The sequence below is a fragment of the Nicotiana tabacum genome, chromosome 21 (assembly GCF_000715075.1).
Source record: "Nicotiana tabacum cultivar K326 chromosome 21, ASM71507v2, whole genome shotgun sequence".
Taxonomy (NCBI): domain Eukaryota; kingdom Viridiplantae; phylum Streptophyta; class Magnoliopsida; order Solanales; family Solanaceae; genus Nicotiana; species Nicotiana tabacum.
The window spans coordinates 47009953-47031468 of record NC_134100.1 but is presented as its reverse complement, the minus strand read 5'-3'; the positions used below and the strand labels follow the sequence as shown (position 1 = coordinate 47031468).

The 21516-nt window shown below is 36.5% G+C and overlaps 1 protein-coding gene across 2 annotated transcripts; it reads left to right on the top strand.

Moving 5' to 3' along the window:
* Positions 1 to 253: 253 nt before the first annotated feature.
* LOC107780439 (3beta-hydroxysteroid-dehydrogenase/decarboxylase-like) lies at positions 254 to 8495 on the top strand. 2 transcript variants are annotated; one of them, XM_016600981.2, is made up of 13 exons: positions 258 to 684; positions 1089 to 1178; positions 1275 to 1408; positions 1554 to 1724; positions 1900 to 2007; positions 2099 to 2215; positions 2302 to 2381; positions 3326 to 3521; positions 4351 to 4465; positions 5144 to 5318; positions 6897 to 7053; positions 7796 to 7862; positions 7939 to 8495. In XM_016600981.2, exons 1-13 carry the CDS (start codon positions 441 to 443, stop codon positions 8139 to 8141), a joined length of 1857 nt encoding a protein of 618 aa, XP_016456467.1. In that variant the 5' UTR covers positions 258 to 440; the 3' UTR covers positions 8142 to 8495. The 2 variants fall into 2 exon arrangements, with proteins under 2 accessions (XP_016456468.1, XP_016456467.1); XM_016600982.2 differs by lacking the exon at positions 1900 to 2007 and having other exon boundaries at positions 254 to 684.
* The last annotated feature ends 13021 nt before the right edge of the window (positions 8496 to 21516 follow it).

Genomic DNA, 21516 nt, shown 5'->3' with positions numbered 1-21516 from the left:
CTTACCCCCTTCCTCCAGGCTTACGCCTAGCCCCATATCAAGTAAAACATCCCGTCTTTTAAAATATTGCTTGTAAATAGCGTATAATAGATTATTTGACTAGTTTTTTGTGGGGATAAAGCGTGCGCACATTCACACACACATATATAGTTTTCTTTAATTTTTTTATATAATTTTACCTGTTTATAAATATTTACTGTTATTATATTATTTTATAAAATATTAAAAATTAAATACCTATGGGGCTTACGCCGCTTGAAGCATATGTAAAATCTTCGCTAGTCGAGTCCGATCCCGAATGATGCAACGATACAGGACTAGTTGCCATTACCCCACCCACTACGTGAATCGGCCCCGCATGAAACTTGTAATTTTCTCTCTTCGATAAACCCCTCTTTCTTTCTGGATCCCTTTTGGTTTGGTGCAAAGGAGGGAAAGGAATGGCGATTGTGGCGGAAGTTGGTAAGGAGTTGGAGACGTGCGTGGTATTAGGGGGACGAGGATTCGTCGGGAAATGGCTTGTGGATAGGCTTCTTCGAGTCGGCAATTGGATCGTCCGAATCGCCGATTCTTTGCCCAGTCTTCAACTTGAACCCTCCGAGTCCCTTCTTTCTCATGCCCTCTCTTCTGGCCGCGCTTCCTATTTCCATGTCGATGTTCTTCATAAATCTCATATTATGAAAGGTCAAGGAATATCTGTTTTTTTTTGGGAAAAATGACACTATATAGCTAAAAATAATAGCCGAAAAAATGTATAAAAATTGTATATTTTTGTATATATATATATTCTGTATGTTATATACAAAAATTATACCAATTTTATACACTTTTTTGTTATGAGATGTAAATAGTTTCTGGCTAAAAGTTATAATATCCTTTTTTTTGTTTGTTATACATACATCTAGAGAATCTGCTTATGTCGTTTGATTGATTCTTTGACATGTCTTTATCTATATATCTCACTTTACTTATTCTAGTTTAAACCGGTTCTAGAGTCTCTTCCTTTATCTGTATCTTCCTGGAAAATTGTGTTTTTCCACTATAATAAAGTTGGGCTTAATTTTACCACATCATATTCTCCTATGCAGTTATTGATGGCGCATCAGTTGTATTTTACATGGATTCTAGGGATTCATATGCTCATGATTTCTATATTTGCTACACAATTGTTGTTCAAGGTAATTTTTCACCAAGAGGCCATTTAAGTGCATTACACACTTATGCTATATTAATCTTTACCATCCTAATTGTGAATGAAATGTTATGTCATTCAGGTGCCAAGAATATCATTACTGCTTGTCAAGAGTGTAAAGTCAAAAGGCTAGTATACAACAGTTCTGCTGAGGTAGTTTTGAACAGCTGGCAGGATATACATGGCGGGGATGAGTCCTTACCATATTCCAGTAAAGTAAGTCTCTTATCAGCAGCTTGTTTAACTTGAATTTGGAAATTTGTTAGGCCTCATTCTTGCCAACCCTCTTCCACGTTTTTTGGGCCATTACTTTCTAATGTTCCTCGTTTCTTCTCTTCATTTTGATGCTTGCTCGATGCAGTTTGTGAACATGGTAACTGATCTCAAGGCTCAAGCAGAGGCTCTAGTTTTAGTTGCAAATGATGCTGACGGACTTCTTACTTGTGCACTTCGTCCTAGCTATGTTTTTGGACCTGAAGACAATTATCTCTCCTCTTTGCTGGTCAATGTTGCAAAATCTGGCTGGGCCGAGGTTGGAAGCCTTTTGTTACTTTGCACTTCCTGTTGTGTTAAATTATCAATCAGTTATGTTCCTTCTTTTTTGCTAAGCCTGTGTAAATGTGATGTACTAGACCTAAGCTCTCTGTTGTTGCATCAGCATCCACCAAAATTCTTGCTAAACTTGTTCCATGCTTCAAATCTCTAAGGAACTTTTCTTTCTCTACTCTTTGTTGCTGGTGACACATTGGGATGTATGTCAAATAAAAGAGGAAAAAGATCATAGACTTTTCTATCTTCACAAAATTAGTCGCCATGTAAGCGTAGTTTTCTAATCTAGAATTTTTTAACCGTGTTTAGTCTTTGTATACATCCTTTTTGAATAAGTAATAGACATTCTCATTTCAGTTTATTATAGGGCTTGGTGACAATATGTCTGACTTCACCTATGTGGAGAATGTTGCCCATGCACATATATGTGCTGAAAAAGCTCTACGTTCTAGGGGAAGTAACATATGTGGCAAGGTACAGATTTGGAGTTCTCTTTATTCAGTGCTTCCTTTTGATGGTGGTTCATTTATTTACAGACAGTGCGATGCCATGTATTGTAGGCCTTTTTCATCACTAATCTCAAGCCAATGAAGTTCAAGGATATTGTATCTCTTGTGATGGAGAGATTGGGATATCAAAGGTAAGATAGCTGACAAATTATTCTCGTACGTCTATCTTTTTTGATGACCCTCACATACACATGAAATTTGTTGAATGATTTTTCCAAATATGTGTAGATTAGGTGAATTCTCCTGTCCTGAGTATTGTGGTTGCCACTCATTGCAAAACTCTATCTCCCATCATGATTGACATCCTAGCTTAAACAAGTTCATCAAGTGCTAGTGAATTTTCTTTCTTGTTATCTTTTAATATTTTTACGTTTTGTGGAGGCTATCAAAACTTTAGTCCAGTCATTATCTTCATCTCCGGTCAATATGAAGAATGCAATTGTGTTGCTACGTGAGTAAAGATTGGCATGAAGAAGAGTCCCTGTACAAGTTATTTGGCTAGAGAATTTTCTGACGATGTTGTCTTATTTTATTGTCTCATTTTCCTTTGATGAAAAGGGTAACTTAGTCAATCTTCTCTCTCTCTCTCTCTCTCTCTCTCTCTCTCTCTCTCTCTCTCTTTGTGATAATGGCGATGTAGGGTCAATTTGAGTGCACCTTGACTTCGGGTACCTACGTTTCCCACCAATACAGGGTCTGCCCACCAAGGCTGGGCAAGGCTAGGCAAATGGGGAGAAATCACCGAGCTGTTTTGTCCTAATGAAGTCTATTTCCATTTAATTCTCTTTTTTGTCCATTTTTTTTACACGTTATTCTTCTCCCTTTTTCTTGAAACACTTACCCTGTTCCCATGTATTGCCTTCTTCATCACTACCTATTGCATATACTGCTAGTACTTGGATAAATGTTTTTGTTAAGCTGTCTATTTGGTGACTTTCTTGCTAGTCATAGTCTATTGTTTTAATTCTTGGCTTACATTTTTGCTTTGCTTGATTTTGTAGCTTTGCTCCTTCCCTTCCATTATGGATTTTTCAATGTGGCTTCCTGAAAGAGAATTGGTGCTTTCTGATTGCAGGTCCATGATCAAGATTCCTGCTAGGGTTATCCAATATAGTACTTTGATCATGAAATGGACAATTTCAAGGATGAGCAATTGGAATCCTGATAATGTGCCAGTTTTTGATATTATTGAATTAGCATTGTGCCATAGGAGATTTAATTGCTTTGCAGCTCAGAAATATATTGGATATTCTCCTGTTGTTTCCCTTGAAGTACGTCTGCTCCTCAAATTATTTCTCATTAGCTGTGAATTATGCCTAAACAACTACTCTCTCTGTGTCTAATTGTTTAGCAGGCACTCAAATTGTGTTTCTTCGATTATGGAATTTTCAAATAAAATAAAGTTATGTTTAACTCTGAATATTTTTGATCTTGTAGTACTTCTCCAAATGTGTAAATGTTATTTTCAAAAAAAGAAAAAAAAAAGAAATGGATATCTGAATCCACACCGAGAATTAGATTAGTTGACTGTTGTTCTCCGAACTATGCATTTTTTTTGGGATGACGAAGTATTATTTCACTAGCAAATGTTTTATATCGACGGAATGGTAAATGCAGTAAATAGCCACGTGTATATGGATCTATTGAAATTTAGCTTACTTGCTGGCATCTTATTTAAGCTTAGAGGAGAAGATGAAGTACCTTTTTCCAGAATACAAGTGTCCTAGTTGCCCTAGTTTCCTAGTGATATGCAGAAAAGTTCCCTGTTATGGTAAGTCAGGTTATCCCTGATGTTTTGATAAAGATATGCTTTATACATTGTGAATCTCTCTGATTAAATACCTGTGCTTTAATCACACTTGATCCATGTTGGATGTTTCCTGTACTCTTCTGAGAAGTTTCACTATTCTTTAAGTTGCCCTAGTTTGCTGATAGGTAAGCTGATTTTGTTGTGCGTAAGTTGCCTAATGTTGTTGGTCTGTGCTGAATATGGTTAAGATTTTGGGAAGCTTCGTTTTAAGCGAAGTTTGCTATAGATCTTATACTATTTTTTATAGACATGACTCAATTGCTTATTATGGACGTGAAACTCTGATACAGGAAGGAGTTGCTTTAACCACTAAGTCCTTTCATTTAGCCAGGGAATCATCTTTGTCAAGCGATAGTGATACTGATGAGGAATCAAACGTGCATAAACTGCTAGGAGGTAGAAAAGGTTGGTATGTTTCTTTGTGACATTTCTTGCCTTGGAGAATTGCAGTTTTCTAGTTTCACAAGTTAAGCATTTACTTTTATGAGCTATTGATCTTGCAAATAAAACTTGTGATAGTGGATTCTGTGCTTTAAGAGGAAATACCAAATCTGACCCTTTAGGCATTTGTCTTCTCTCTAACACCTCTATTATTTTGTCTTGAACTGGTAGAGAGAACTGACTTATCGTGGTTTTCTTGAAGGCCCAGTTTCCAGCGCTTTTTCTTAGGAAAAAAGTATTGTGTTTGACCACAAGAGTTATGCCTGAACTTGGTGTTTTGACCCAATTCTGGTGGTCTTCTGAGACTGAATTTGAGCTTGCATATGTAGAATTGGTTTCTGGGTACAGTTTTTAGCACCTTACAGGAACTTCCTTGGCGACCCAAATGAAGCTCAAGATCAATTCAGTATCTATTAGCAAATTTTGAATATCCTCAAGATTCTAATAGGTCAATTATCATTGTTGTTACTGATACTCTTTTTTTGGTGGGTGGGTGTTGTTGCCTTGTTGGTAAAGCTCCTTTGATGCCAGTCTGATTCTACTTCTACCTTTTATTCTATATCTGCCAAATTGATGATATGAAATCGCAATTCTTCATTGCATCATCTTGCTTACCTTTAATATTATATCATGTTAGTGCAGCTGCCGAAATTTTATTGTGGAGAGATGAGCAGAGAACATTTACTTGTTTCCTTTTGCTGGTTTTCATCCATTACTGGTTCTTCCTGTCCGGGAGGAGTTTTCTTTCATCTCTTGCCCAGCTTCTACTGATGATCGCTTCTGCTCTCTGGGGATACAGCATTCTGCCACCAACAATGTAAGCATGCCACTGAATGTACTATGTTTAAATGGTTTAAAGAGACGACTGTCTTAAAAGAAATGTTTGGCAAGACAAGTCCAGCGATATCTTTCTCAAGGAGATGAAATTTGGTTATACTGTTTTGTTTTTAGGGGCAACTGGATATTAATGCATATTCTTAAAACGTGCCATGTGAGCCCTAATGCGAACCTTAATGCATGGAACTTATAAAAATAATAGTATCATAAAGCGACGTTTTAGATATATATGCAACTAAAGTCTGCTTCCCTGAACACCTCCCACGTGAAGTAAAAGAAAAAGTGAAAAGAACTGATTGATTATGTTTCATCCTGTTGTAGAGCAGTGTTGTGAAGAGCGTGAAGCGAGGAAAGCGACAATCCCCTTTTTGCTTAAAGCGAGAAGCGAAGCGCTCGCTTTTTTGAAGTGAAGCGGAATTTTTAAAAAAAATTAAAATAAATACTGCAGAGACAACACATGTAACTGTAAGCAAATGTTCAATACTTCAATGTAAAAACTAAAGAGTAGCATCAATTAAAGCACAAAATGAGCATCCTATTCTTCTACAAGATTGTCAATTCTCGTATTCCACCATCGTTATTATATTGCTCGTCATCTTCTTCAACTTCTTCTTCTTCATCAACTACGAAAAAGGGCATTATAACTGAAACGAAAAAATGGGCAGCATTTCAGCATTTTTATCACTGAAACAATGCAAGAAAATGAAGAAGAAGAATGAGAAAGCAGAACTGAAGGGGAAAAAAAAAATTTGCCAGCATTTCGCTGCTATTTGGACACTGAAACAGTGAAAGAAAAAGAAAAAGAAGAAGAAGAAGAAGGAAGAGGAGGAGGAGGAGGAAGAAGAAATCACGTACCTGGGGACCAAACTTGATGATCTTGAAGTTGAAAAGTGTAGAAAACTTGAACCCTAGGTTGCTTCTGTTGTTCTCTGTTGCTGCTGGCTCGATGGTCTTTTAAAAAAAGACAGCCTTTTTAATTAAATACGTTGACAGCCCAGTTATAAAGAGAAGCGCTCGCTTCTTACGCTTCGCATCGCTTCATCGCTTCTCGCTTTTTCAGGAGAAGCGAACGCTTTTGTAAATAAGCTACGCTTCAGTTAAGAGAAGCACCGGATGCCTCGCCTCGCTTCGCTTCTCGCTTTAAGCGAGGAAGCACTCGCTTTTTACAACACTGCTGTAGAGTGAACCGGAACACAAACCCTTTAGCATTTCTTTTATCTACTGGTCCAACTTCTTTCCTTTTAAGGCTTCTCCAGCTTTGTTATGTCCGTTCAACTCAATCAGCTACAAGGAATAATATGTGAAAGTTCAATGGGAACGTATTTGCCAGTATAGGCCCTCTCTCTCTTTGTAGCTTTTATTGCGTGATGATCTATGTTTTCCTCTATTTGTAAAATCTCATTGTTTAAATAATCTATTTCTGATTGGGAGCTTTTGATGATTGACAACATTATTTCTTAATGAACTTTTCTGCTTGCCGCTATTCTATTAGGATTTCAATATTTTTTTTTGCATGGAATTTTGCTTGTATTCCCCAATAATGATGTCTTTGATGCAGATATGGCATTGCAGTTCCCAGGATATCATGGTCTTTCTTTGAGATCTCTGAAGTGGATATGAGAAATTGCTTTTACAACTTAGCATATACGTGGAACAGAATGAGTCATTTAGCAAGTTTACTAGCTCAAGGAGAAGATTGGTCTATATTTTTGAAGGTGTGTGCTTTGAGTTCGTGTTCTTCATTCCCTTCTTTTTGCTCATTCTGAATTGAGTTAGAGATGATAGGTGGCGTTTGTCTGAAGTTTTCCAACTCAGTTTTTGAGTTTCCCAGAAAGTGTTTGAGCTGTTTTTGAAAAAAAAAAGGCCAACCTTTTTTGGAAGATTTCCAAACTCTATTTTTCAAATCTTTCTGAAACTTCAAAAGCTAGTTTTTGAACTATTTGGAAATCTTCAGAAAAAAGCCTCTTTTGGTAAAAACAGGTCAAAAAATCACTTTTTCCAAAACTTCGAAAAAAAAGGACACCCAGGTTTTTTACCATTATGTGCGACCTATCAGCTATGCTGACAGGTAAATTAACTGAATTAGCTGGCTTTGATCATTCCTGGATGTTATGTTGCACTTTGTGTAAGTAATTAGAACTGGGAGGGGAAAAAGCAAATGAATTTAAGCTATTGAATGAGTGCCAAAGAAACGAATAATAGGCAATAGGTTTAGCAGATGAAATAGCAAGAAGGGTGAAACAGTTGCCTTTAGAAAGGAGATGCACGGACAGATAATGTGGTGATAAAAGAATCTGATTTTGAAATAGATATGGACCTCATCTATTTGATGATTAATCAGAATTAACATTTAGTTACAATGGTTGTCAAATGGGTCAGACAGCAAATAGCATTTTTAGTCAGTCCTTGACTCTATGGTTTAGGTTGTTACACCAAATTTTTTCTTATTTTCTGCAGGCCGCCGTACCCCTGTATTTTGTGAAGTTGATCATTGCAGATTGCTTGACTTTTGCACTTGGTATAGGTATGTGTTAACATTTTCACGCTTAATGGTGCAGTAAAGCCCATTAGTTTATTTGACATGATTCGAACCAATGCAGCACTAGCTCTGGCATTCACTTCATTCCTCATTTACGAGCAGTACGAGGATGAAATTGATAGTACAGCAAATGTAATATTCAGCATATCAAAAGGTGCCTTTACTTTGCTGATGAGGAGCTTACCCTTGCCTTTGGCATTGATCCATTCTGATTCAGAAATGTCTCGAGGGATCTGCTCTTCTAGATTGAAGATTCAGCAATGAGAAGGTATCCTAGTGCTTTACTCAGTCCTAACAATAGACAGAGGGAGAGGTGTATATCTGCCTGGTTCGCTTTCCTTATTTTGGATGCGTGACCTCTTGTACCAGAAGTTTGTTAACTCAATATGGAAAGGATCGTTGATCTATATCTTGTCGAGAAACTAAACTCCCTCACCCCCTCATTCCCATACCCTTGTACTGGGGCTACGGAAAAAAATTGGGAAGTTAAAAAGAAAAGAATGAAGACATCCCCCTACATTGAGAACAGAGTTTGCTCATTTTGACTGTAATAGATTCCAAATGATGACAACATAGCGGATCAGTTGCTTGGATATAAATTGTGCTTATGCTTGCCAAGTTCTTGCTGTTGTGTGTATTACAACCTCCTAATTGTGTTATACCTGAAGAAACAATGATCAGTGTGATTTTAGAGAAACATGCCGTCATATGGAAAGGGGTAAGGTGTGCGTCTTTCGAACGAACCAGTTTCAGAGAGGATGGTGACAGTGAAAACCCCCCTTCCCACTTCACCTGGGCAGATTATATGTTCCTCTATTTCCCCATCTGCCTCGACAGGTTATTTGCTCTTTAACCACTTTTTTCTCCTTCCAAAAATAATAGAAATTAGGGAGTTTAAAGAATTTACAACTTCCGGTGGGTACACAGAAAGTGGCAGGTAAACCGATATTTCTTGGCGATCCGTTCATTGCATCATGTTCATGCTAGAAGCATTTGGGGTGAAAAGTGGTTGCAAACTATTTTAAACTCCTTAAGTATGTTCTTTTCTTTGTTTTGTGTTTGTAGTTTTAATTATAATTTTAATTCTTTAAGATAGTGGAAAGCTCAGCTTAAAGATGGTTAATTTAAGAGTTAAACATAGATGCCCCAGCTGTGATGGCATAATGCTTAATACTTAGCTTTTTTAGGTTTCCGATCCCAAGGACCGTTTATAGGATCATGAGTGATGTAACAAAACCAACTATCTAAAGTTCAGTCAAGCTACAGCTGTTGTATGTTAACTCTCCCCTTTTTGTCTCTTTTTTCTTTTCAAAGAAAATTCCCACTAACAACCCATCGATCACTGGATTCTTCAACGTTGGCCTTATGGAACTTTTAATGCTATTTGGAGTAATTTTTATTGATGCTTTTGTTGGTTGATGATTCGCACACCAGGTGCATTTCGTATAGCCGTTAGTAGGGCTTAGGGAGGGTATTACCCGTACCGATACCGGTCAGTACCGATACCGCACCGTATCGATCCGGATTGGGGGTAGGGGTGAGGGTAATGGGAGGGTACCGGAAAAAATACCCTTAGTACTAGGAGATGCGGATCTAGAATTTGAAGGTGGTGGGTGTCACAATGTCCTTTAATGTACAACTTGTAATAACTAATTCAGAACGTTTGTTCGGTTCATTTTTTTTAGTTTATTCGGACAATTTAATCGGTATTTTTTATTTGCAAATATGAAAATTACATCTCTTTCCTAGTCCCTACTTGTGAGATTTCACTGAGTATGTTGTAATATAAAAATTACATCTCAGACATCAAGAAGCAAATGTAATTAGTATTGTAATGAAGGCATCACACCTTTATTATTAACAATATAAATAAAATTAATATTTTCACTTGAGAATTACATCTTTTTTGTATGCTAAAAATAAATTTGTTCAAGTAAAATAACATCTTCAGTAAAGGATTTCCACCAATCAGAATAAGAAAAACAAAAAAATATATTCAATAGATAAATTATACCCCATAAGTAAATGCATAATTAGATAAACTACAAGATCCCAAAAAAATAAAATCATAAATCTCATGTGTTTTCTAGGCAATGCTTACAACAACAACAACTCAGTATAATCTCACTAGTGGGGTCTGGGGAGGGTAGTGTGTACGCAGACCTTACCCCTACCCTGAGGTAGAGAGACTGTTTCCAATAGACCCTCGGCTCCCTCCCTTCAAGAACTCCCCACCTTGCTCCTCGGTGACTCGAACTCACAACCTCTTGGTTGGAAGTGGAGGGTGCTCACCACTAGAACAACCCACTCTTGTCAAATATACTAATTAATGAGGAGTAAAGAGATTTAAATTGTATTTAGCAATCATAGAATAGCACAAATTTTATGTTATACTAAAATTTTTTTTTATAAAAATTAAAGTTGATCTCACCCCAAAATTCCTATCAAGACTCGAGCCTTTTGATTTTGAAAAAAAAACTAAAAGATTTGAGATTAAGAGAAATGCTTATTTTTATGGAATTTTAAAATTTTCGAGGCTCTTTTTTGAGTGTTTTTGCTAAAGATTACATATAAAATAATAGAATAGAGGAGGGTATTACCCGTACCGATAACAGTCTGTACCGCATCGAACCGATCCGGATTGGGGGTAGGGGTGTGGGAAATGGAAGGGTACCGGAAAAAATACCCTTAGTACCAGCAGATGCGGATCTAGGATTTGAAGGCGGTGGGTGCCACAATGTCCTTTAATGTACAACTTGTAATAACTAATATAGAGTTTGTTCGGAACATTTATTCGTGTAACTAATATAGTGACCGCAGACCTGATTAGTTCCTTTCCAGTTTTGGCACTCGATTATGAGGCCGATATGCGGTCCGCATATCGATTATGCGATCGCCGACCTTGTTCCGGAGCTCCATTTTTGGATTTTTAAAACCCTACCTTACTTCGTTAAGTACACGCTTTGGGCCATCTTTGAGCTAAAATCTGACATTTTAGAGTGAGAGAGAGTGCCCTAGAGTGAGAAGGTGTTCCTCAATAATTGTTCTTCAATTCTTGCTCAAATTTTGGAAGATTAAGAAGGGAAACTTACTAGGTCTTCATCCTAGAGGTAAAATTCTACACCCTAACCCTCAATTTCGAATTTGTCTAGAATTGAGTAATTAGTAAGATAATTTTTGGCCATGGGAGTTGTCCATCTTACATGCATGTGTTAGCAAATGGTGTAGGAAGATTGTTGAGTTAAAAATGGTAAAGAATGGGTTGTAGGATGAAGGAATCCTCCATAAAAGGACCTTGAAACCTTAATGCACACCTAGTGTTTGATAAAATACTCAAATGAGCTAGAACTATGAGCATCTTCCTAATTTTGGTTCAATTTGTTATATTTCTAAAATAGATTGAAGTTGCTAAGAATTCTGGAACATTTAGAGTTTAAGGAAGCTCCATTGAGGTATGTTGGCTAAACTTTCTCTCTTAGAATCGAATTCCATAATGTTCCTGTGAGTTTCAAAGTATGGGTTGCGTATTAAAATGTTATGGCTTTGAATCGTATTTCAAATGAAAGCTAGATGCCAAATTGTGTGAGAAAATCTCAATATTCTTAAGACTCTTAATTGTTCATATGTGTACCTAAAGTCTTGATTGGAAATGTCTTATTGTTGATAATCTATAAAGATGGTTGGAAGTGAAATAAGTGAATTAGGGGTTATAGAGTGTGACCAACGTGCCAAGAATTTAAGTTATGATTGTGGCTTGTAGTGCAAATGATTTGAGAGGATGCGATAAAGAATATGAAATGAGTCTCGACTCAACTATTTAAAAATAATTTCGAAAATAGAATTGCCTAAAAGCCTTTGTACTCAATTCATGCCCATAAGTGGATACTTTAACTAATACTTTGCTTTATAAATATATCCAGCGTGATTCGAGTTCTTACATACTCGTATGTTGAAGTTGTACATTGTCATTTCTGAGGAAGAGTATTGCAAGAATAAATTGTGTATTGATTGTTTATGATTTTGATATGTATTTCTATTGCTAGTTGACTTGCCCCATTCTTTGGGAAGAAACCATTTGTGTTTAAAGTTTTCATTACAAATGGATTTGAAGTATATGATTTCTGAAATATTCTATATGTTGATATTTGATGGTGATCTTTGAAATTGAAAGAGGTAATAGTGTGGAATATGAAATACGGCCATCGTGCAAGGAATAAAGAATCTTGTGAATGGCCAAATGAGCCATTGAAATTATCGGCGTTGTGAATGAATGAAAATACTAATGATAATTTATACAATGTGAAAAATGTTGAGGTGAGTATAATTGTATTTATGTTACCTTTGTGTGCAAATCAAATCAAAAATATTTTTGGGAGCATCATTAGCAAAACCGAGGAAGGGTGGGTCGTAAGGCCCACACCTGAAACAACACGTGTCGGTGTGGGAGTGGATTGTGATTATTTCCCTTGTTTGGGATGAAATTGAAATATTGGAAAAATTGTGATATTATTCCCCTTAATTGGGATGAAACTGGTAACTATTGTGGATTGGAAAAGTCAACCCACACGGCATATGTGGGAAGACGGCCTAGCTGATCGGGTGGAAATCGGACGCCATGTTGCGCACATGGTAGTACTACTCTTGGTAATAACTTTCTTTCGCATCACTTATCAAACCATATTGTCCGTGGGGAGATGGCCTAGCCGATCGGGCGTGATCAGACTCCGTGCTAACAAAGACGGTGGAATATCGGTGCTAATGATCTCCCAACCAAAAGTTATATATGAAGTTCGTATTTTAAAAATTATTATATTTTAACTGGACATTTGGATATTATTGATTGTGACTTCCTGTTTCTATGTGTTGCCTTTTCATATATGGTCATTCTATTTTGAAAGAGGACTTTTAGCTTTACATACTAGAACTATTCGACAATACTAACGTCCCTTTTGCCGGGGGCGCTGCATCTTTAATGGATACATGATGACAGTACACTCTTTTAAGCTGATTTGGTAAGCCCCACTTCATTTCGGGGTCATGTATCTTTTGTTTCTCATGTACTGTGTTTTGAGGTATAGCCGGGGCCTTGTTGCCTGTATTTTCATATTACTCTTCTATTGTACTTAGAGGCTCCGTAGACAGGTTGTGGGTTGTGGTTGATGTTGGGAATTGAACTAGAAATGTTGGTATTTGGAAATCATATTTTTCTTTAATTCTATAAACTTGTAATATTTTGGAAATTATGAATGAAGTTGCTAATGAATATAAAATGGGAGTTGTTAATGATATCTTTTGAAAGTTTGATTAATAGAGTACATCTCCTCTTTGTTCATGGATGAGTTTGAGTAGAAGAAAATCTAACAGGTTTGCTCGGTCGGGTTCACTCGGTTGAGCGTCGATCGCGCTCCCCGAGTTTGGGGCGTGACAAAATTGGTATCAGAGCCTAAGGTTTTAAAGTGTCCTAGGATGTCTCGGAGCCGTGTCTAGTAGAGTCCTTCTTATCGGTGTGTTATCGACCACATCTATAATGAGGAGGCTACTTGAATATTTAGGAATTTCTCACTTCTTTGATACTCCTCATCGTGCGATAAAGCTCAAGATATGAAGCTAATTTCCTCGTCATGTCTCATTTTCCATATGAGTAACCCACGGGTTCGAGTCAGCAAGGAGGGAATGAAAGAATCAATTGCTAAGGGAAGTGTCCTTGTCCCTATTAATGTTATCGTTCCACCGAATCATGTGGTAAGAGCACCTAAGAAATGAAAGAGAATTATTGGCGTCAATAGGCCGGAATGTTCAATATGAAAGAAGAGCCACTCGGGTTTAGCCACTCGGGTTTATGTTAGATGATTCTTGAAACATGTTATGATTATGTAAAGAGGGGGAATAAGAAGAACAAATGCCCTTAGGTTGGATACACCCATCCCGGTCTGCCCGATATGTGGGAGAAAATATTTTGCGTCATGTTGTGAGTATGCTCAGAAGCGTGTTAGGGGTGGTAGATTTGGGCAATTCCATAAGTCCATACAACGAGCTGTAGCAAAGATTGCTACTTCCTCCATGAAGGCTTGGAGGAAGACAATGGGGAATGCTTATGATGTATGCAAAAAGGGTAAATATCAGGTAAGTGGGGCGAGTCAGTTCAGCGGACCCCATCCCCATTGTGTGAAGTGTGGGAGATGTCATCCGGGAGTATGTCACTATGGTACTAATGTATGTTTTGGATGTGGAATAGAGGGGCATCAATTAATATATTGCCCTGTCAATCTAAAGTCATCAAATAAGTCACTCCTTAGTACATCACTATGAACACATCATTAATTTCCTTATTGTATATGTACATCCATATTAAAGAGGCCTACATAAATATGGTCTTAACCAAAACGGTGAATCACAAATTGTTGCATGTACCTACTCTTTGAACGAGACGCGTTATTCCTGAATCCACTCTATCACAAATTCTCTTACTGAATCCACTCTATCACAAATTCTCTTACTTACAACCTATTGTGGAATTGAGCTCTATAATTATGTCCTTAAATTGATTTATAACTCTAGGATTAATACTTCCCACTTGCTTTCCTAACTTCTCAACAAGGGAATATACCTGATGAATTCCTTATGGAACTTTTTGATTCGAATGAATAACATCGGCTCATTTTTGCCTATGCACGCACCATCGTAATATTTACCTATGTGGTATCATATCCAATGTAAGGCAGCCTAGTGTTGAGATCCTTCTTAAGCCACACTCTCTCTCTCCGGTGTATGTGGCTCATATGGCTTGAACAGTCACCCTACTCCTTTGTGAGTATTATCATGGAACCTTTCCACTGTCTAGTAACAAAAGAGCATATCCCAGCACCTATCATGCGCGTACATGTCAATTGAAATGGGCCACTTGTCCGCATAAAGTTTCTGAGAAATTTGAGATTTATCACAAATTCATCACAGGAAGATCTTGTTGTTTACCCATCTCAGTATGACTTTCATGTTCACCTAAATCGTCTCAAAGTAAGTAGCTCACTTTGTAACTAGTATTGTAGTCTTTCATGAAGTGGCCTGGTATTGCATCCTGAGAGTTATTATGGCAGAAACATGTATATCTCATAGAAAAATGTTCATTCTCTCTAACCAATACATGATTTCATCCTAACATTTAGATGTCCTAGCTACATGATTTCCCTTGTGTGAGGTTAAAAGTTAAGAAGCCTTAAGATGAGCATATTGAATTGAAAGACAAATTCATCGTATCTCCAGTCCTCTCATATAGGACTAACTATTGGCAAAGGTTAAGTTGTGAGAATGATAATAATCTCACAAGTGTTCAACTTCTTTTTCATCCCCATGGGCTTGTGGCATAGATTCCTTGTGTCAGTTAATGTTAAGACCGTAATGCAATTTCATGCATTTTGAAACCCATATCACATTCGGGGTGCCAAAATATTCTCATTTCAAGTTGAACTGATTTTCCCTACACTCCAGGAGACGACTTGTGTCATGTACTCTCTTTGAGGCCTACTATTTCCAAATAAGGCACTTATGGAATGAAACAATTGTTGTTGTCCTCTTTATGACTCATAGCCTTCCAAGAATAACTAACGCTAATGTCTTTATCCTTCCGATTATGCCTCCCATATGTCACATGTCTAAAATGACTCACTTCTATTACATCTCAGAATCATGAATATGGTCCCTACATTATTAATGCCTACTAGGAAACTCTATGCCTCATGTGTCGAATCAATGATGTCATCACAATGATTAACAATGTCAACACTATTGGTAGTAACCTTCATGTCTCTTAGGATATAACCTCCTGAAATGTCGTGCTCAGCACATTGATGGATTCTTGAATAATTTTAGCAAATCTCGAACCTCGTTGTTCATATTTATAGAATCCTATGGGGGTTGAAGGCTCAAACATGTCAAAGAAGAAGCATCATCCCGTGATCAAATATAAGGGATAGGAAATTTTATCGTCATATTCATGCTAGCACATCTTAGAGAAATTGTTGGAGGTCGCCAAAGGTTTAGTTTGGGTATTCGGCGTAGAGATTTAGAGTTGAAGAAAGTGAATGGGTTATTCTCAATATTCTCTCCATGAGGATGCTATGTGAATTGTTAATAAAGGTAAAGTATGTGTAGTCACATTAGGCCTTATGAAATCTTGAAAGAAATAGGCCAAACTATGAGTATGATATTTTCCTATTATTGTTCTCCGTGTACCCGGTGTTTTACGTGTCTATGTATAAGAAGGTGAAGTTAATGGATAATTAGATTATGAGGAGCAACTATTTGCTATCCTTGTTAGATAAGTCTGGGAGTTGGGATTACCTCTGTTACTGTGTTAGAGCGAAGTCTGTAAGTCGAGAAGGCCACCGTGAGGGCCAAAATTGTTAAGGAAATAAAATGTTCCCACTTGAGTGTATAGGTAAATGATTGTGGATTGGAAGGTACTTTCCTTATGTTACGATTTATATATGTGCGGTTCTTGTCCACATGCTACTTGAGATAATGTAATGCATGTAATGTTGAGATTAGTGATGTTGATATACATAGAGATGCTTTGTTGAGTTGTGGATATATTGTTAGGAGTTGTTTTGGTGTTACTCTGATAGGTGGATATGCCCAGTTACAGGGGAGACTCTGGCGAAAGTTTTAGAAATTTAGGGAGTTAGCCAAATTTTGAAACTACTGGTGAGTGTGAATTAACAATTGGGCCATATTTGAAGCTAACGATGGATTTTGACCCTCATTCGAGGACGAATGATCCTAAGCGGGGGAGAATATAATACCCCAGAAAATTTCAAAGTATTTCAATGTAAAGCCCCGTAAAATTTCGCAAATGGATTCAAGGCGGTTCGGACTTTTTGGATTGAATAGTGCGCTGGAGAGTTGAAAGAAAATGTTGGGCAGAAGTAGGCATTGTTGCGGCCTAATCCGCGACTGTAGAACCACTCTGCGGACTGCAGAATGGTCGGAGAGAGTTAGTTTTCTGGGTCATTTTGATGTCATTGTCGCAGCCATTATGCGACCGCATAACTACTTCACGTGCCGCACTCTTGTCGCATACCCAGCTTTGGGATTTCTCGGAGGGAGGTTCTGCGGCGCACTATGCGACCACAGAACAGTTCTGCGGTGCATTATGCGACCGCAGAATAGGTCTGCGGGCCGCATAGTGACCGCAGACCTGGTCAGTTCCTTTTCAATTTTGGCACTCGAATTATGCGGCCGATATGCGGTCCACATATCGATTATGCGATCGCAGACCTTATTTTGAAGCTCCATTTTTGGATTTTTAAAATCCAACCCTACTTCGTTAAATACACGCTTTGGGCCATCTTTGAGCTAAAATCTGACATTTTAGAGTGAGAGAGAGTGCCCTAGAGTGAGAAGGTGTTCCTCAATAATTATTCTTCAATTCTTGCTCAAATTTTGGAAGATTAAGAAGGGAAACTCACTAGGTCTTCATCCTAGAGGTAAGATTCTACACCCTAACCCTCAATTTAGAATTTTGTCTAGAATTGGGTAATTAGTAAGATAAGTTTTGGGCGTGGGAGTTGTCCATCTTACATGCATGTGTTAGCAAAGGGTGTAGGAAGATTGTTGAGCTAAAAATGATAAAGAATGGGTTGTGGGATGAAAGAATCCTCCATAAAAGGACCTTGAAACCTTAATGTACACCCAGTGTTTGATAAAATGCTCAAAGGAACTAGAACCATGAGCATCTTCCTAATTTTGGTTCGATTAGTTATATTTCTGAAATAGATTGAAGTTGCTAAGAATTCCGGAACATTTAGAGTTTAAGGAAGCTTCATTGAGGTATGTTGGCTAAACTTTCTCTCTTAGAATCAAATTTCATAATGTTTTCGTGAGTTTCAAAGTATGTGTTGCGCATTAAAATGTTATGGCTTTGAATCGTATTTCAAATGAAAGTTAGTACGCCAAATTGTGTGAGAAAATCTCAATATTCTTAAGACTCTTAATTGCTCATATGTGTACCTAAAGTCTTGATTGGAAATATCTTATTGTTGATAATCTATAAAGATGGTTGGAAGTGAAATAAGTGAATTGGGGTTATAGAGTGTGGCCAACGTACCAAGAATTTAAGTTATGATTGTGGCTTGTAGTAAAAATGATTTGAGAGGATGCGATAAAGAATATGAAATGAGCCTCGACTCAACTGTTTAAAAATGATTTCGAAAATAGAATTGCTTAAAAGCCTTTATACTCAATTCATGCCCATAAGTGGCTGCTTTAACTAATGCTTTGCTTTATAAATATATCCAGTGTGATTCGAGCTCTTACATACTCGTGTGTTGAAGTTGTACATTGTCATTTTTGTGGAAGAGTATTGCAAGAATAAATGGTGTATTGATTCTCGAATTTTTAAAATAAATTCGAGAATTATAGGCTATTAATTCTCGAATTTTTAAAATAATTATCAAATCTAATTTGTGAAATTACCTACTAATAGGTAATAAAATTATAATTGCATCGCATAATTTATATATTATTAAAAGAAGAAAAAGCCTCCGCGTTAAGCAAGTGACAGTCTAACAAAGTCATTTTGCAAATCCTGCTCTGATCTTTGATGGCTTGGAGAAATTTCCATGACGCTATTACCCAACCATATCCAATGCCACCAAAGGTATTACTCCTCCCTCCTACTTTGTGTCACTATTATATTATTATTTAATAATTTTATTTATTTATTATTAAATATTTTTTTAATTATAAAAGGTTGTAAGTACAATATCTTATCTAGTTTCTAGACGTATAAATAAATTTCCATGAAGCTATTACCCAACCATATCCCAATTTTGTGTCACTATTATATTATTATTAGGAGAGTGTAACAATCTTTTTATTTATTTATTAAATATTTTTTAATTATAAAAGGTTGTAATTACAATATCTTATCTAGTTTCCAGACGTATAAATTTTATTCTAAAAAGATAAGAAATCAATGTCTAAATTGAGGCTGAAACTGAAAATTTCCGTAGGGGTGTTCATAAAAAGCGAAAAACCGAACCAAATCGAAAACCGAACCAAACCGACTAAAAAATCCGATACTTTTTAGGTTTGGTTTGGTTTTGGTTTTAAATTTTAAAAACCGATCAAATTTGGTTTGGTTTTGGTTTTAATAAAAAAATAACCGAAAAAACTGAACCAAACCGACTATAAAAGTATCTATATAAATTTATTATTACACCTATATGTATGTATATTTTTATATAAAATTTTTAAAATTTTATGGTACATATTAGTCATTTGTATTTTTGGTCTAATTCTTTGCAATTATAATAATCTAATTCTTTATCTTCTAGTTTGATTGGTAGTTTTCTTCTGCTAAGTACAAGAATTTATTTCATGTTAAAAATAATTAATTTTTAATTGAGTACTTAAATTATTCATCACTATTTGAGTCAATTATCATCAATATATCTTGATAAATGATAGATTTCTCAAAGAACAATAGTTTGATAGTGTTACGTTAAAAATGTAGTCGCCGGAATATGCGTTTGGTAGCGTATGTCTCATATTTGAGAAAAAACCGATAAATAACCGAAAATCCCGAAAAATCGACAAAAACCGACAAAAACTGAATCGAAAAAAACCTACTTAATTGGTTTGGTTTGGTTCCAATATTTGAAAAACCGACTTACTTGGTTTGGTTTCTTTTTAGGGGAAAACTGACCCAAACCGAACCATGAACACCCCTAGTCCTCACTCTATACTCCATTTGTAACGGAGAGAATAAATTTGCGCCCTTACTGTTTGATTATGAATAAGATAATATGGGTTGCACCACTGACGGAGTCAAAATTTTTATTAAGGGGAGTCAAAATATAAAGAAACAAACTCACCAAAAAATCAAGATGTGTCATTATATAGTATACAATGCTAAAAAATAAGTGATCATTTTTTAGCATTCTAATAATTTGCGCCCTTACTCTTTGTATAATGTCTTGTAACTTTCCAAGACATTAATGGGTGCACCATGTAAAAATAAGTCTGATGAACAAGAAATGACACCGTATATCCTTTTTAATCCACTATTTACTTTTTTTTCCCTAGCGGCAAACGACCGCTTCCTTTCCCACTCTTTTTCTCTTTGTTCTTCCTTCCTCCTCAAAGCTGTCTTTGAATAATAAAACCATTATATTTCGTTTTAAAAAGTTTATTAGCCAAAAATCAAACCTATGCTTTGTAGTGTCCAAATGAAGAATATGTTCCAGGAAACTCTTGAGTAGAAAGTTGCAAACTGCATATCACTTTAATTTACAATACACTATCATATGGAATCTCTATAGATGAACAAAATCATAACTTGCTGTGAGACTTCCAAGCGCATGTGCCTTCCCAATTCCCACGCAGAGCAGAGATTATCTTTGATATCCTACAAGACTGCTATGGGCTTAACCGTTGCTCTAAGCAGAACCAGATAATTAATGAATACTCCCTCTTCCTTCAACAATGCATATACAACTGTAAGCAAGCCTTTGACCGACACATTGCATTGATGAGAAAAATTCTGAACAATTGAATGATACAAGCAATCCTTGTGAGCCATTTAATAGGATAGGTAGAATGAAGATAGTATCAAATTTGTGAGCAATTTAATAGGATAGGTAGAATGGAGATAGTACCAAATTTGATATGTCCGGCAAATCTTTGCAAACAATTGAACAACATATGCAAGTTTTGCCTTTTCAAAAGAACTTGTGAACAATTTAGATAGGCTGAGTAAAAATAGTACTCCCTCCGTTTTATTTTATGTGAACCCATTTGATTGGGCACGGAGTTTAAGAAAAGAGAGAAGACTTTTGAACTTGTGGTGTAAAATGAGGCACATATATTTTGTGTGGCTATAAATCATTATATAAAGGTAAATTATTTCCAAATAAGAAAAAAAGTTATTCTTTTTGACACGAACTAAAAAGGAAATAGATTTACATCAATTGAAATGGAGGGAATACAAGTTTTGCTGTAAGACAAAACTTTGCGTAGTGGGAATGTGGTCATTACGATAATAGGGTGGCATTGGAGGTAGGGGCGTAACTTTCGGTCCCGAAAAATGGATAGAGTTGAATTTGTACGTAGTTCTAAGGATATGTGAAATAGCTTAATACAAATCGTAAGGATAGATAGAAATATCCAATATGGATTGCAAAGAATGCGAAATAAACAAAGTTAGAAAAAAAATGATTTTTGGGATTGAGCAGGATAAATCAATTTAGGAAGCTTTTAAAAAGAATAACTCTTGAATATAGGAGAATATGGTGCTTGAAATTATAATGTAAGCCAAAAATGATCTGTCCTTTACAGAAATTTGGCCATCCTCTTTATAGTGGATGATCCTACTTTTAGATATAATTAAAAATATATAGTGGGAGAACCATGATAATTTAGCTTTTCTATAATTTCTGCCAGGATTCTCTCCTCTAGTGGGTTTGCAACGGCTCTTGTCTGTGAGCTCGATATTGACTCGAGTTTCTGGTCTTGACTCGAGCTCGATTCTGACTCGGATCCCTGTATTAATTTGGGGTCAGTGTTGGTCGGTCTCTGAATCATAAGCTCGATAACTTTACTTTGCATCATAGTTCGACTTGGATTCGAGCTTGATAATAAC

Excerpts from the sequence above, each read along its gene's own strand:
- LOC107780439 (XM_016600981.2), top strand. The coding sequence starts at position 441 with ATGGCGATTGTGGCGGAAGTTGGTAAGGAGTTGGAGACGTGCGTGGTA. Across the intron at positions 2,008-2,098 it reads TTCACAAAATTAGTCGCCAT|TTTATTATAGGGCTTGGTGA; the intron begins GTAAGCGTAGTT and ends TTCTCATTTCAG. Across the intron at positions 7,863-7,938 it reads GACTTTTGCACTTGGTATAG|CACTAGCTCTGGCATTCACT; the intron begins GTATGTGTTAAC and ends GAACCAATGCAG.